The sequence below is a fragment of the Entelurus aequoreus genome, linkage group LG01 (assembly GCF_033978785.1).
Source record: "Entelurus aequoreus isolate RoL-2023_Sb linkage group LG01, RoL_Eaeq_v1.1, whole genome shotgun sequence".
In the NCBI taxonomy this organism is placed as follows: domain Eukaryota; kingdom Metazoa; phylum Chordata; class Actinopteri; order Syngnathiformes; family Syngnathidae; genus Entelurus; species Entelurus aequoreus.
Genome location: NC_084731.1, coordinates 99,894,316 through 99,910,699, shown reverse-complemented (window position 1 = coordinate 99,910,699; position 16,384 = coordinate 99,894,316). Strand labels below are relative to the sequence as shown.

Below are 16,384 nucleotides of genomic sequence, written 5' to 3'. Positions count from 1 at the left end.
ATGTTGATTAAAATAATTTTTAGGAACTGTTCGTATTATTATACAAATATTTTTATTTATTTTTTTAGTAACTAAAACAAGTATCTTGGTAGCTAAAGCTGTTGTGCACGTTGGAAACAGGAGCGCAACACATCACGTCAATAAAAGCTCTGGTGTGTGCAGATAACAACCAGCAGGCCTCCTTCCCTCACACGTGCAGCTGAGAGCGACACACTGGCTTGGCCGGACTGAGACGACTCAACTTCAAGGTAAGACATTTTTATTTTGACATAGTGGATTGTTTTATTTACAGGCATTGACCAAAAAACATGTATGCTTCCCTTATCGCAGGGGTGGCCAATAAAAAACATTGAGAGAGACATATTGGACCAAAAATACAAAAAACTAATCTGTCTGGAGCCGCAAAAAATTAAAAGTCTTATATAAGTGTTATAATGAAGGCAACACATGATGTAAGTGTCTATATTAGCCTACTATCAAAATGACTTTAAAAGTCTTATATAAGTGTTATAATGAAGACAACACATGATGTAAGTGTCTATATTAGCCTACTATCAAAATGACTATGTGTCGCAGGCTGAAGCAAATCTTTGTTGACAGAAATGTTGAAATGTAATATTTATTCCACACATTTTTACAACATTAGAAACCATTAGTACATCAGAGGCTACTCAGAAGGTGAGATAACTCCTGGTAATGACTGGCTTTTAATGGCCAAAGGTATACATGTGTGTGTCCAAGTTAGAGGAAACTGCAGGCTGTCTTCTTCTAATAGATTTATTACTATCTTTGGCAAGGTGGGTAATGTTTGCTGTGGTCTGGAACAACATGGCACACAAATAACTATCAGACATGCAGCCAATATTACATACAGATGATGTGTCATGAGACATGCAAAACTAAATCATATACAAAGAGTACAAAAGTCAAGGATATTAAATGAGCTCTAATATAGCTACAAATGAGGCATAATGATGCAATATGTACATACAGCTAGCCTAAATAGCATGTTAGCATGGGTTAGCTTGCAGTCATGCACTGACCAAATATGCCTGATTAGCACTCCAACACGTCAATAACATCAACAAAGCTCACCTGTGTGCATTCACGCACAGCATAAAACGTTTGATGGACAAAATGAGACAAAAGGAGTGGAAAATGTTACATGTAAACAAACTGTTGCGTCACAGTCCACACTACGGTGAGTTCAAGAACTGCTAGGACAAAAGGATGTTGAGCAAATAGTGTCATCAGTGAAGCATACACACAAACATATTAAACTGTGTGTCATGTTTGTCCTCAAACAAAAAACATACCAAAACAAAATAAATATTTTCCCCCATCTTTTTCCATTTTCCATCCTTTTTTAAATCTTAATCAGAATCAGAATCAGAATAGTTTTTAGTGCCATTGTTTGAGAACGGGTTCACAAACTAGGAGTTTTACTTGGTGCAATGGTGCAACATACAACACATATAACACATTTATGTTGTATATACAAAAATGCTCCAGGGAGCCACTAGGGCGGCACTGAAGAGCCGCAGGTTGCTGACCCCCGACCTTATCCTATAGAAAGCATCCCATAAATGAGCTGGAGGCTTCCTTCCGTGTTTACTCAGCCTGCACTGAAGTGCTCGTTATTCCACTCCATGACTCATTCTTGTGGGGGTCCTGCGAGGAGATATTTTTAGTATGTTGTCACAAAGATTGCACATGGAGACAAGTCGGGTTTGACTTTCTGGGCGGAAGGATGACGGCTAATGTGCGTTAGCCTACTTGTCCTTTTATGTGGCTCACACATCCTCCACTCGAAGCATGGCAGTTACTGGCTAGTTCACACACAGCTCGGGTTTCTATGTGTAGTTTGTAGGGTTGGACGCTATACCGGTACTAGTATAGTACTGCCATACTAATTAATCATATTCCGTACTATACCACCTCTAAAAAGTACTGATCCCTGCACCCTTTTTTTTAACGGGCATGACGGCGAGTCGTCGTCACGTGGTGACATTGCTGGTTTTACCAGCAGAGGAGCATGTTGGGCAGCGCACACACACAGAGTACTTACAAGCAGACACAGTGTGTAGACAGAAAAGGGGGAATGGACGCATTTTGGTGTAAAAAGTAAAGATAAAGGTGAAGTTATAACACTGAAACACCCTCAGGAAGAGCTGCTTTAACACATGGCTAGCTAGCTAGCGGCTAACATCCATCCACAGTGTTTTAGCTAATTCTAAATCACTAATCCTGGCCTCCATGGCGACAAATAAAGTAAGTTTCTGACAAGTACCATTATCACTGGAGGACGAGGAATAGCTAAACATGCCATAGGAGGATACAATAGCTCACCACCGTCACAATGTAAACAAATGCCATGGGTGGATCTACACCTGACATCCACTGTAATGATACCAAGTACAGGAGCGTATCTAGTCGATACTACTATGATTACATCAATATTTTTTATCGTCACAAAATCTTTTTTCCTTTTTTAAAAATTCATATAATGTTTATAAAGTCAGTAAATATGTCCCTGGACACATGAGGACTTTGAATATGACCAATGTATGATCCTGTAACTACTTGGTATCACATCCATACCTAAATGTGTGGTATCATCCAAAACTAATGTCAAGTATCAAAGAAGAGAAGAATAAGTGATTATTACATTTGAACAGAAGTGTAGATAGAACATGTTCAAAGAGAACATAAGCAGATATTAACAGTAAATGAACAAGTAGATTAATAATCCATTTTTACAGTTTGTCCCTCATAATGTGTACAAAATAATAGGTGTATAAATGACACAATATGTTACTGCATAGACTAATTAGGAGTCTTTGTTTGTTTACTTACTACTAAAAGACAAGTTGTCTAGTACAGTGTTTTTCAACCACTGTGCCGCGGAACACTAGTGTGCCGTGAGATACAATCTGATGTGCCGTGGGAGATTATCGAATTTCACCTATTTGGGGTAAAAAATATTTTTTGCAAAGCAGTAATTATAGTCTGCAGATGATGTGTTGTTGTGGAGTGTCGATGCTGTCTAGAGCTCGGCAGAGTAACCGTGTAATACTCTTCCAAATCAGTAGGCGGCGGCTGGTAGCTAATTGCTTCGTAGATGTCGGAAACAGCGGGGGGCAGCGTGCAGGTAAAAAGGTATTTAATGCTTAAACAGAAAATAAACAAAAGGTAAGTGCCCCTAAGAAAAGGCATTGAAGCTTAGGGAAGGCTATGCAGAACAACACTAAAACTGAACGGGCTACAAAGTCAACAAAAAACAGAATGCTGGACGACAGCAAAAACTTACTGCGGAGCAAAGACGGCGTCCACAATGTACATCCGAACATGACATGACAATCGACATTGTCCCCACAAAGAAGGATAAAAACAAAGTAGATGCGGGAAACATAGCTCAAAGGAAGACATGAAACTGCTACAGGAAAATACCAAAAAAAGAGAAAAAGCCAGCAAAATAGGAGCGCAAGACAAGAAGTAAAACACTACACACAGGAAAACAGCAACAAAAGTCTAAATAAGTCAGGGTGTGATGTGACAGGTGGTGACAGTACACCTACTTTGAGACAAGAGCTCTAGTGATGCATGCTTGGTTATGCTTTAAAGTCACATCCAACAATTGCGACGACGACTTTTTACCGTCAACCGAGATTCATTTTTTTAATGATTTCTGCTGGTGGTGTGCCTCCGCATTTTTTCAATGCAAAAAATGTGCCTTCACTCAAAAAAGGTTGAAAAACACTGGTCTAGTATGTTCACTATTTTATTTAAGGACTAAATGACAATAATAAACATACCGTATTTCCTTGAATTGCCGCCGGGAATATAGTATTCGCCTGCCTAGAATTACAGTCGGGTCAAACTCGTTTCGCAAAATAATTAGCGCATGCTTGGCACTTCCGCCGGGTCAAATATGAGTCATTAAATGACTTCCGCCTCCTGGTGGTAGAGGGCGCTAGTGATCCTTCTTGCGACTGCTGGTACTGCAGAAGACCGGCGCTGCAGAAGAAGACAACACGCAGCAAGAGTGAGCAGCCATTGTTTGCTTGCACTTTTACCATAGAGGATTACATATCTAAAATAAAACAGTTTTCTAAACTGGACTTTCAATCGAAGCAGGAGGTAATACTTAAAGGAAGATTTCCATCGAGACAGAGAGACTTTTAAAACTGAAGAAAGATAAGGAAGACTTCTATAGGAGCTGTGCATGGACTCATTTATACCTAAAGGTAAGACCATAATAACGTTTTTTTTATTAAATGTGATTTTCATAAGGTAAGCGCCAGAGTGAGAAGAGGTTTTAAAATAATTAGCGCATGCTTGCCAACCCCGCATGCTTTTGGTAAACGCAGGAGTGAGAAGAGGTTTTAAATTAATTAGCGCCCCGGCGGCTATTCAAGGAAATACGGTATGTTTCATGTACACTAACATTTGTTGTTACAATAAAGCCAATAATGACATTTTTTTGTGGCCCCCTTTATTTAGAAAAGTATGGAAATACATTTTGGTACCGGTACCAAAATATTGGCATCGGGACAACCCTAATATGTGCATTATCAGATTTAGGGTTGTAAAAAAGACAAATATGTCTGTTTCTTTAGAGAGAATAACAAGCAAAAATAGACATGGATTTGGAGAAATGTCCCTTGAAGACAGAAATAAGATCTTTGGTGAATTCCACAGTGCTATGGAGCAGAAGGGGCCAGCAGGAGAGCCACATTTGGTGGGGAAGAAAGAAGAATTGATGGAGGCGAAGCGCACTTTCAGAACATTGGAAGGTCGAGATGTACTGATCATCTACCACCAGGGAGGCTTCTATGCTCTGGACTCTTACTGCTATCGTGAGTTGTGTTTGTGCAAGCTGCTCTCAGCCATGCCAACGCCAATCAGATAATATTTGCCACAATAACGGATATTCCTGTGCCATCTTGCTTTCACTTCACGGGTACAAACACACATCAGAATCAGAATAGTTTTATTGCCATTGTTTGAGAACGGGTTCACAAACTAGGAATTTTTCTTGGTGCAAACGTGCGACATAAAACACATATAACACATATTTGGTATAAAAAGAGCTGTGACTGAGCTATCAGATCTTGTTATAGACTTAGAAGGGATTCAAGGAGCTGCTGTTAGGAGTTCTTGTTCATTTGCCTGATGGCCGAGGGGAAAAAAGTGTTGAGGTGGCGGGAGGTGTGGGTCTGGATGGAGTGTAGTCTCCTGCCTGAGGGGAGAGGGGAGAATAGTTTGTGTCCAGGGTGAGAAGAGTCAGCTGTGATCCCACCCACACGCCTCCTGGTCCTGGAGGAGAACAAGTCCTGGAGGGATGGGAGCTTGCAGCCAATCACCTTCTCAGCAGCACGTACGATGCGCTGCAGTCTATTCTTATCCTGGACTGTGGCGCCGGGGAACCACACTGTGATGGAGGAGGTCAGGATGGACTCTATGATGGCTGAGTAAAACTGCACCAGCATCTCGGTCGGCACCTTAAGTTTCCTCAGCTGCCGCAGGAAGTACATCCTCTGCTGGGCCTTCTTGATGAGGGAGCTGATGGTCAGCTCCCACTTGAGGTCCTGGGTGATGGTGGTGCCCAAGAAACGGAAGGAGTCCACAATGGGGACGGGGGTGGGAGAGTCAATCAGGGTGAGGGGGGATGGTGGGGCTGTGACTTTCCTGAAGTCCATGATCATCTCCACTGTTTTCTGGGCGTTCAGCTCCAGGTTGTTGAGGCTGCACCAGGACGTCAGCCGGTCCACCTCTCTCCTGTAGGCGGACTCATCGCCATTCGAGATGAGCCCGATGAGGGTGGTGTCATCCGCAAACTTGAGCAGTTTTACGGATTGGTGACTGGAGGTGCAGCAGTTTGTATCCAGGGAGAAGAGCCAGGGGGAGAGTACACAGCCCTGAGGAGTACCAGTGTTGGTGGTTCCACTGTCCGAGACAATCTTCCCCAGCCGTACGTGCTGTCTTCGGTCTGTCAGGAAGTCCATGACATGGAGACTTCACTCAATTGTTCTGTGGGCCACAAGGCCAAATCTTATTTTGTATGTTGTGGAGAACCAGCGTCCTCTACAGTGGACGTTTGACTTTGCTCTTTTTATTTTGTCAGAGTTACAGGAGCCCTCTGTTGGTTCTAAGGACTTACTGCAACAAAGATCATCTCTTTGACACCCCTCTTTTTGGAGAATCTGCTGGGAGTCTCTGACAGCTTTTTTTAAACTGAACTCCAAACGTTTATCATATTTTCCTGACCATAAGGTGAAGCAGATTATAAGGCGCACTGCCGATGAGCGGGTCTAGTCAGGTCTATTTTCATACAAAAGGCGCATTAAAGGAGTCATATTATTCAGATTATTTTCTAAATGTAAAAGACTTCCTTGTGGTCTACATAACATGTAATGTTTGCTCAAAATGTTTTACACATCATCTTCAACTCACTTTCTGACAGTCTCTTCAGGATGCGCTGTTTGGTTGGCGCTCTTATTAACATGCCTCCACTTGGACAGCGTCTTCTCCTTGTTGTAGCGGTGTAGCGTGCAAGGACGGGAGTGGAAGAAGTGTCAAAAGATGGCGCTAACTGTTTTAATGACATTCACACTTTACTTCCATCAATAACGGAGCAGCATCTCCTCATCCGTGGCTCACTAGTGCAACAACAACGCCCGAAATGTGTCTCTAATAAGTAAAGTTCCTTGGGTGAATAATGTAAAGTCACTACACCGGTATGCTTTAGTGCAGGGGTCACCAACCTTTTTGAAAGCAAGAGCTACTTCTTGGGTAGTGATTAATGCGAAGGGCTACCAGTTTGATACACACTTCAATAAATTGCCAGAAATAGCCAATTTGCTCAATTTACCTTTAACTCTATGTTATTATTAATAATTAATGATATTTACACTTAATTGAACGGTTTAAAAGAGGAGAAAAAAAGAAAAAAAAATGACAATTAAATTTTGAAACATAGTTTATCTTCAATTTCGACTCTTTAAAATTCAAAATTCAACCGAAAAAAAGAAGAGAAAAACTTAAAAAAAAGAATTTATGGAACATCATGAGTCATTTTTCCTGATTAAGATTAATTTTAGAATTTTGATGACATGTTTTAAATAGGTTAAAATCCAATCTACACTTTGTTAGAATATATAACAAATTGGACCAAGCTATATTTCTAACAAAGACAAATCATTATTTCTTCTAGATTTTCCAGAACAAAAATTTTAAAATAAATTCAAAAGACTTTGAAATAAGATTTAAATTTGATTCTACAGATTTTCTAGATTTGCCAGAATAATTTTTTTGAATTTTAATCATAAGTTTGAAGAAATATTTCACAAATATTCTTCGTCGACAAACAGAAGCTAAAATGAAGAATTAAATTAAATTTTTTATTTATTATTCTTTACAATAAAAAATAAAAAAATTTACTTGAACATTGATTTAAATTGTCAGGAAAGAAGAGGAAGGAATTTAAAAGGTAAAAAGGTATATGTGTTTAAAAATCCTAAAATCATTTTTAAGGTTGTATTTTTTCTCTAAAATTGTCTTTCTGAAAGTTATGAGAAGCAAAGTAAAATAATTAATGAATTTATTTAAACAAGTGAAGACCAAGTCTTTAAAATATTTTCTTGGATTTTCAAATTCTATTTGAGTTTTGTCTCTCTTACAATGAAAAATGTCGGGCAAAGCGAGACCAGCTTGCTAGTAAATAAATACAATTTAAAAAATAGAGGCAGCTCACTGGTAAGTGCTGCTATTTGAGCTATTTTTAGAACAGGCCAGCGGGCTACTCATCTGGTCCTTACGGGCTACCTGGTGCCCGCGGGCACCGCGTTGGTGACCCCTGTTTTAGTGCTTTCATGGTGACTTTACTGACAGATATAAGTAAGAACTTTACACTACTTTATATTAGAAATGGCAACATGAATGTCACATAGCAAGAAGATAGAGAAAAAGAAGAAGATTATCCACTACGGCTTGGGCGTGGACTTGCGCAAATTTTCAGGACTTATGCAGATCCCAAATACAGATCAGCAGGTACCAGAAGGTACAAAAAGTTTCTTTTGCATAATATTGCGAAACAAAACGCCAGATAATATGTCTGCTAATGGGTGCCAATTTGCGGTCCTTATACACACACCATAGTAATACATGTACCTCCGACTAAGGTAGCTGTAATGGCCGACAATCCATCAAGCAATGCGGCTTCAAAGTCGTGCTAAAACATTTTGACAGATTTTTGAGTGCCGTGTGTAATGTTTTTTATTTTCAATGGAACATTTAAAGTTTTGGTGTTGTTTACTGGCGTCATATTGCAGTCTACACGTATCTCTTATGTGTGACTGCCATCATATTGCAGTCTACACGTATCTCGTATGTGTGACCGCCATCTACTGGTCACACTTATCATTACATCACGTACCAAATAAAATTGTTTCGAGGTCGGTAAGCACAACCAGAATTATTCCGTACATTAGGCGCACTGTCGAGTTTTGAAAAACTTGAAAGGATTTTAAAAGTGCGCCTTATAGTCCGAAAAATATGGTAAAAAGAGAAAACCTAAAATGGAACTTTGAGGAACGCTACCAGTATAACAAACTGACGGCATCTGAAGTAGACAAGCTGCAGCAACATCTTAGTTGCGTGAATCACATTACCAACAAAAATGTGTAGCTGCCAAAAAAGGATAAGACTTAAAGGTGTGCCTCAAGGAACGCCTCAGTAATGTAAGTCACAAGTTGTATGTCTGCTAGCAAGGTTAAAATGTCCATGCTAGCGATGTGCGATAGCACTAATTTTCCTTCCGATCCGATACCAAGTTAGATACAGGCTGGTATTGGTGATACCGATCCGATACAGATACTTTATGCAAATACACCTAAACTGTCTGCTAAAATGTAAAAAGTTGTGTATTTCAAATAATAAAATAGAATAAAAAAATAGTTATTTATTTATTATTTTTTATCAATTATAGTATTGATTATTATATTAGTATTTATCTATTTTTGTTTTCATTATCATATATTATTATTGTTGTTATTGTTATTATTAATAATTAGGGATGTCCGATAATGGCTTTTTGCCGATATCCGATATTCCGATATTGTCCAACTCTTTAATTACCGATACCGATATCAACCGATACCGATATCAACCGATATATGCAGTCGTGGAGTTAACACATTATTATGCCTAATTTGGACAACCATGTGTGGTGAAGATAAGGTACTTTTTAAAAATAATAATAAAATAAGATAAATAAATTAAAAACATTTTCTTGAATAAAAAAGAAAGTAAAACAATATAAAAACAGTTACATAGAAACTAGTAATGAATGAAAATGAGTAAAATTAACTGTTAAAGGTTAGTACTATTAGTGGAGCAGCAGCACGCACAATCATGTGTGCTTACGGACTGTATCCCTTGCAGACTGTATTGATATATATTGATATATAATGTAGGAACCAGAATATTAATAACAGAAAGAAATAGGGGGAGGGAGGTTTTTTGGGTTGGTGCACTAATTGTAAGTGTATCTTGGGTTTTTTATGTTGATTTAATAAAAAAAACAACAACAACAACAACGATACAGATAATAAAAAAAACGATACCGATAATTTCCGATATTACATTTTAACGCATTCATCGGCATCCCTATTAATAATAATAACAGATTTTATTTGTATTGCACTTAACATTTCAATAACACATCTCAAAGTGTCTATTATTATTATATCTTTATTTATTTCACACTCTGACGTATGTCGAGGTACTGGCGTGAGTAACAATACAGCCAAGCTGATACAACAGAAAAATACAGAGAACAAAATCATGCAAAGTATATGAAAATGGTGTTTCAACCCATGACAAAAGGAAATAAGTAACATACTAATAGCGATGAAATAATTTGAATACAAAGTAAGTCACAATTCAGTTCCATGAACATGTTATTGTAAAACTTGTTGCAAACAAATGCATTCAACATTCACAAGTTTAGTTATTTTTGACACTGTCTTCCTGTTTATGATACACAATATCGCAAATAACAGAAGTATCCAAAGTATCGATATTTGATTTGAGTAATACACCAACTTATATTCTTGTCTGCATGAAAGAAAGAAAACTATATGTGTTAAACATGCTTGTATTATCATAAAACTATATGTGTTAAACATGCTTGTATCATCATAAAACTATATGTGTTAAACATGCTTGTATTGTCATAAAACTATATGTGTTAAACATGCTTGTATTATCATAAAACTATATGTGTTAAACATGCTTGTATTATCATAAAACTATATGTGTTAAACATGCTTGCATTATCATAAAACTATATGTGTTAAACATGCTTGTATTATCATAAAACTGTATGTGTTAAACATGCTTGTATTATCATAAAACTATATGTGTTAAACATGCTTGTATTATCATAAAACTATATGTGTTAAACATGCTTGCATTATCATAAAACTATATGTGTTAAACATGCGTGTATTATCATAAAACTATATGTGTTAAACATGCTTGTATTATCATAAAACACCTTTAACTTGTTAACAAAAACCTCTCTTTCATGAATAAATGAATATAAATGATATATATGAATGAGGTAGATCCCCTCCACTTGGTACATTGAAAAGTAGCCCGCCTGTAGAAAAAGTGTGGGCACCCCTGATTTAGAGCATAAAGATCTGGTATCGGCGGTATCGATATTTCAGTATCGATCCGCACATCGCTAGTGATGTGTATTTCTGGTCTTGGCATCCTCGCGACACGGCAGTGCGGATGGATCAAAAGAGACGTCGGAGATCCTTTACTGAACCAAAAGTTGCTTTATTACAAGCGAGTGTCATTATACAGGACTGCAGTACCTGGAGGAGGTCAGGTCAGAAAAACGAGGCACTCCTAACTTGGAGAAGCCAAACCATCAGTTTTATATTCCTCCTTCCTGTCTCTGTGGGTGTGTGCTAAGTCAGGAGAGCACACCCCGACCATAAAGGGAGACGTCCGTGTGGAAGTGTCAGGAAAAAAAACGCTTTAAAGGCCTACTGAAAGCCACTACTAGCGACCACGCAGTCTGATAGTTTATATATCAATGATGAAATCTTAACATTGCAACACATGCCAATACGGCCGGGTTAACTTATAAAGTGACATTTAAAATTTCCCGGGAAATATCCGGCTGAAACGTCGCGGTATGATGACGTATGCGTGTGACGTAGTCAGTTTAACGGAAGTTATGGTACCCCGTAGAATCCTATACAAAAAGCTCTGTTTTCATTTCATAATTCCACAGTATTCTGGACATCTTTTGCAATTTGTTTAATGAACAATGAAGGCTGCAAAGAAGACAGTTGTAGGTGGGATCGGTGTATTAAAGATTAAGATTAAAGATTGAAGTACCAATGATTGTCACACACACACTAGATGTGGTGAAATTTGTCCTCTGCATTCGTCCCATCCCCTTGGGGAGCAGTGGGCAGCAGCGGCACCGCGCCCGGGAATCATTTTGGTGATTTAACCCCCAACTCCAACCCTTTGTTGCTGAGTGCCAAGCAGGGAGGTTATGGGTCCCATTTTTATAGTCTTTGGTATGACTCGGCTGGGATTTGAACTTAGCAGCGGACTACAGCAACACAACCAGGAGGACTTTGTTGGAGAGCAGACGCGCTAGCCGGCGACCTCACCTTGACTTCCTACGTCTCCGGGCCGCCAAACGCATCGGGTGAAGTCCTTCGTCCTTCCGCCGATCGCTGGAACGCAGGTGAGCACGGGTGTTGATGAGCAGATGAGGGCTGGCTGGCGTAGGTGGAGAGCTAATGTTTTTAGCATAGCTCTGTGCGGTCCGGTTGCTAAGTTAGCTTCAATGGCGTCGTTAGCACAGCATTGTTAACCTCCGCCAGCCTGGAAAGCATTAACCGTGTATTTACATGTCCACGGTTTAATAGTATTGTTGATTTTCTATCTATCCTTCCAGTCAGGGGTTTATTTTTTTTGTTTCTATATGCAGTTAAAGCACGATGCTATGACGTTAGCTCGTAGCTAAAGCGTTTCGTCGATGTATTGTCGTGGAGATAAAAGGCACTGAATGTCCATTTGGCGTTCTCGACTCTCATTTTCAAGAGGATATAGTATCCCAGGTGGTTTAAAATACAAATCCGTGATCCACAATAGAAAAAGGAGAGTGTGGAATCCAATGAGCCAGCTTGTACCTAAGTTACGGTCAGAGCGAAAAAAGATATGTCTTGCACTGCATTCTAGTCCTTCACTCTAACGTTCCTCATCCACGAATCTTTCATCCTGGCTCAAATTAATGGGGTAATGGTCCGAATCGCTCTAGCTGCGTTGAAAACAATAGGAAAATATGAGGGAGTGAACAACTGACAACGTCACGCTACTTCTGGTAGGGGCAAGTTTTTTTTTTATCAGAGACCAAAAGTTGCGAACTTTATCGACGTTGTTCTATACTAAATCCTTTCAGCAAAAATATGGCAATATCGCAAAATGATCAAGTACGACACATAGAATGGATCTGCTATCCCCGTTTAAATAAAAAAATGTCATTTCAGTAGGCCTTTAAGTCATAACTCAAATTTTGGCGTTGAGCTAGACAGGTAGTCTCTTCTCAAGGATAGGGCTATCACTTTTGCATTCCGAAGTTACGAGAAGTGATCCAATCCACCTGTGAATGTCAAACTAAGGAGCCTTATCTTATTATGTGCTCAAACTGAAATACCACTATTTACTTCAACTTGGTGGTTGTAATTCTCCAAGGTGAATATGAACATTCACCAGATGCAAAACATAATGAGTTCATTCATTCACTTCACTAGTCAATGCTAGGATCTGCATAGACGGTGGTCCAAGTTTTTCTATAGAACAAGAGAACTCTACTGTTTTGAGGAATTGGCTGCAAAAATGTTTGCCTCCCAAGTTTTGAACTGAACACGGGGTTGAAGAGCCTGCAGTATAGGACCAGAGGGTGATAACACAGTGGTGCATTTCGATATCAGTGCGAGCCTCCTGCAATATAGTGATTATTTCCTCCTTTCAACAGACGCTGGTGGGATGCTGCACAACGGGGACATCGAGGTGAGGTTTGCATCATCAAGCATCAATCAGGCAGTCATTGGTTGACGGTCTTCTCCAACATGGCAGGACATTGATGGCAAGCTGTGCATCGTGTGTCCCCGACACAAGTACAAGATTTCCCTGGCCAAAGGTGAAGGCTTCTACAAGGCCACTGACCCCACCCAGAAAAGCCCTCGGCCCAGATGGTTCTCCAAAGGAGTGAAGCAGCGAGTCCACACGGTCACGGAGAGCGACGGGGACGTCTATGTAAAACTCTCTGGGGAGCCGGGCTGGATCGACTCGGACTATTTCCAGGGAGAGAAGGGCAAAGTGGAAAGGGCCAGAGCTGAGGCCCTTGAGAAGAGGACATCTTCCTAATGGGTGATGCACACTTCTAGGTTTACATAAAGACTGTAAGTTAGACCTTTTGTGGCTTTCAAGCAGTCTATGTATCATTTTCAAATACTTCCAACTATATCCATGCTGGAACTGTGTGCTTTGCCAAATATGAACATGTTGATTTTCAATGAAATGCCAGCCATTTTTCTCTCTTCATTATAAACCTCCAGAAGTGAAGAGGAGTTGTTGTATTATGTTGCATGAACTTCAATACAAACTGACCAATGAGTGTTGTAGTTCACCTCTACCAGGGATCCGCTACCAACAACGTTGGGTTTGAATATTGGATCAAAAATACAAAAAAATTAATCTGTCTGGAGCCGCAAAAAATTAAAAGCCTAATATAAGTGTTATAACGAAGGCAACACATGATGTAAGTGTCTATATTAGCCTACTATCAAAATGACTTTAAAAATCTTATATAAGTGTTATAACGAAGGCAACACATGATGTAAGTGTCTATATTAGCTATATTAGCCTACTATCAAAATGACTTTAAAAGTCTTATATAAGTGTTATAATGAAGGCAACACATGATGTAAGTGTCTATATTAGCCTACTATCAAAATGACTTTAAAAGTCTTATATAAGTGTTATAACAAAGGCAACACATGATGTAAGTGTCTATATTAGCCTACTATCAAAATGACTTTAAAAGTCTTATATAAGTGTTATAACGAAGGCAACACATGATGTAAGTGTCTATATTAGCCTACTATCAAAATGACTTTAAAAATCTTATATAAGTGTTATAACGAAGGCAACACATGATGTAAGTGTCTATATTAGCTATATTAGCCTACTATCAAAATGACTTTAAAAGTCTTATATAAGTGTTATAATGAAGGCAACACATGATGTAAGTGTCTATATTAGCCTACTATCAAAATGACTTTAAAAGTCTTATATAAGTGTTATAACGAAGGCAACACATGATGTAAGTGTCTATATTAGCCTACTATCAAAATGACTTTAAAAGTCTTATATAAGTGTTATAATGAAGGCAACACATGATGTAAGTGTCTATATTAGCCTACTATCAAAATGACTTTAAAAGTCTTATATAAGTGTTATAACGAAGGCAACACATGATGTAAGTGTCTATATTAGCTATATTAGCCTACTATCAAAATGACTTTAAAAGTCTTATATAAGTGTTATAATGAAGGCAACACATGATGTAAGTGTCTATATTAGCTTACTATCAAAATGACTTTAAAAGTCTTATATAAGTGTTATAACGAAGGCAACACATGATGTAAGTGTCTATATTAGCCTACTATCAAAATGACTTTAAAAGTCTTATATAAGTGTTATAATGAAGGCAACACATGATGTAAGTGTCTATATTAGCCTACTATCAAAATGACTTTAAAAGTCTTATATAAGTGTTATAACGAAGGCAACACATGATGTAAGTGTCTATATTAGCTATATTAGCCTACTATCAAAATGACTTTAAAAGTCTTATATAAGTGTTATAATGAAGGCAACACATGATGTAAGTGTCTATATTAGCCTACTATCAAAATGACTTTAAAAGTCTTATATAAGTGTTATAACGAAGGCAACACATGATGTAAGTGTCTATATTAGCCTACTATCAAAATGACTTTAAAAGTCTTATATAAGTGTTATAATGAAGGCAACACATGATGTAAGTGTCTATATTAGCCTACTATCAAAATGACTTTAAAAGTCTTATATAAGTGTTATAACGAAGGCAACACATGATGTAAGTGTCTATATTAGCTATATTAGCCTACTATCAAAATGACTTTAAAAGTCTTATATAAGTGTTATAATGAAGGCAACACATGATGTAAGTGTCTATATTATCCTACTATCAAAATGACTTTAAAAGTCTTATATAAGTGTTATAACGAAGGCAACACATGATGTAAGTGTCTATATTAGCCTACTATCAAAATGACTTTAAAAGTCTTATATAAGTGTTATAACGAAGGCAACACATGATGTAAGTGTCTATATTAGCTATATTAGCCTACTATCAAAATGACTTTAAAAGTCTTATATAAGTGTTATAATGAAGGCAACACATGATGTAAGTGTCTATATTAGCCTACTATCAAAATGACTTTAAAAGTCTTATATAAGTGTTATAACGAAGGCAACACATGATGTAAGTGTCTATATTAGCTATATTAGCCTACTATCAAAATGACTTTAAAAGTCTTATATAAGTGTTATAATGAAGGCAACACATGATGTAAGTGTCTATATTAGCCTACTATCAAAATGACTTTAAAAGTCTTATATAAGTGTTATAACGAAGGCAACACATGATGTAAGTGTCTATATTAGCCTACTATCAAAATGACTTTAAAAGTCTTATATAAGTGTTATAATGAAGGCAACACATGATGTAAGTGTCTATATTAGCCTACTATCAAAATGACTTTAAAAGTCTTATATAAGTGTTATAACGAAGGCAACACATGATGTAAGTGTCTATATTAGCTATATTAGCCTACTATCAAAATGACTTTAAAAGTCTTATATAAGTGTTATAATGAAGGCAACACATGATGTAAGTGTCTATATTAGCTTACTATCAAAATGACTTTAAAAGTCTTATATAAGTGTTATAACGAAGGCAACACATGATGTAAGTGTCTATATTAGCCTACTATCAAAATGACTTTAAAAGTCTTATATAAGTGTTATAATGAAGGCAACACATGATGTAAGTGTCTATATTAGCCTACTATCAAAATGACTTTAAAAGTCTTATATAAGTGTTATAACGAAGGCAACACATGATGTAAGTGTCTATATTAGCTATATTAGCCTACTATCAAAATGACTTTAAAAGTCTTATATAAGTGTTATAATGAAGGCAACACATGATGTAAGTGTCTATATTAGCCTACTA

The 16,384-nt window shown here is 37.7% G+C and overlaps 1 protein-coding gene across 1 annotated transcript; it reads left to right on the top strand.

Annotated features, from left to right (window-relative positions):
* The first annotated feature begins 175 nt into the window (after positions 1–175).
* Positions 176–13,755, top strand: rfesd (Rieske (Fe-S) domain containing). Its single transcript, XM_062040625.1, has 4 exons — positions 176–248; positions 4,702–4,859; positions 13,076–13,110; positions 13,177–13,755. The coding sequence occupies exons 2-4, from the start codon at positions 4,706–4,708 to the stop codon at positions 13,465–13,467; spliced, it is 480 nt and encodes a 159-aa protein (XP_061896609.1). The 5' UTR covers positions 176–248; positions 4,702–4,705; the 3' UTR covers positions 13,468–13,755.
* The last annotated feature ends 2,629 nt before the right edge of the window (positions 13,756–16,384 follow it).

What these genes read in the sequence shown, in the direction of transcription:
- rfesd (XM_062040625.1), top strand. Translation starts at nt 4,706, where the DNA reads ATGGAGCAGAAGGGGCCAGCAGGAGAGCCACATTTGGTGGGGAAGAAA. An exon ending in TCTGGACTCTTACTGCTATC is followed by an intron (nt 4,860 to 13,075) that starts GTGAGTTGTGTT and finishes TCCTTTCAACAG; the next exon opens with ACGCTGGTGGGATGCTGCAC. An exon ending in TGCACAACGGGGACATCGAG is followed by an intron (nt 13,111 to 13,176) that starts GTGAGGTTTGCA and finishes CCAACATGGCAG; the next exon opens with GACATTGATGGCAAGCTGTG.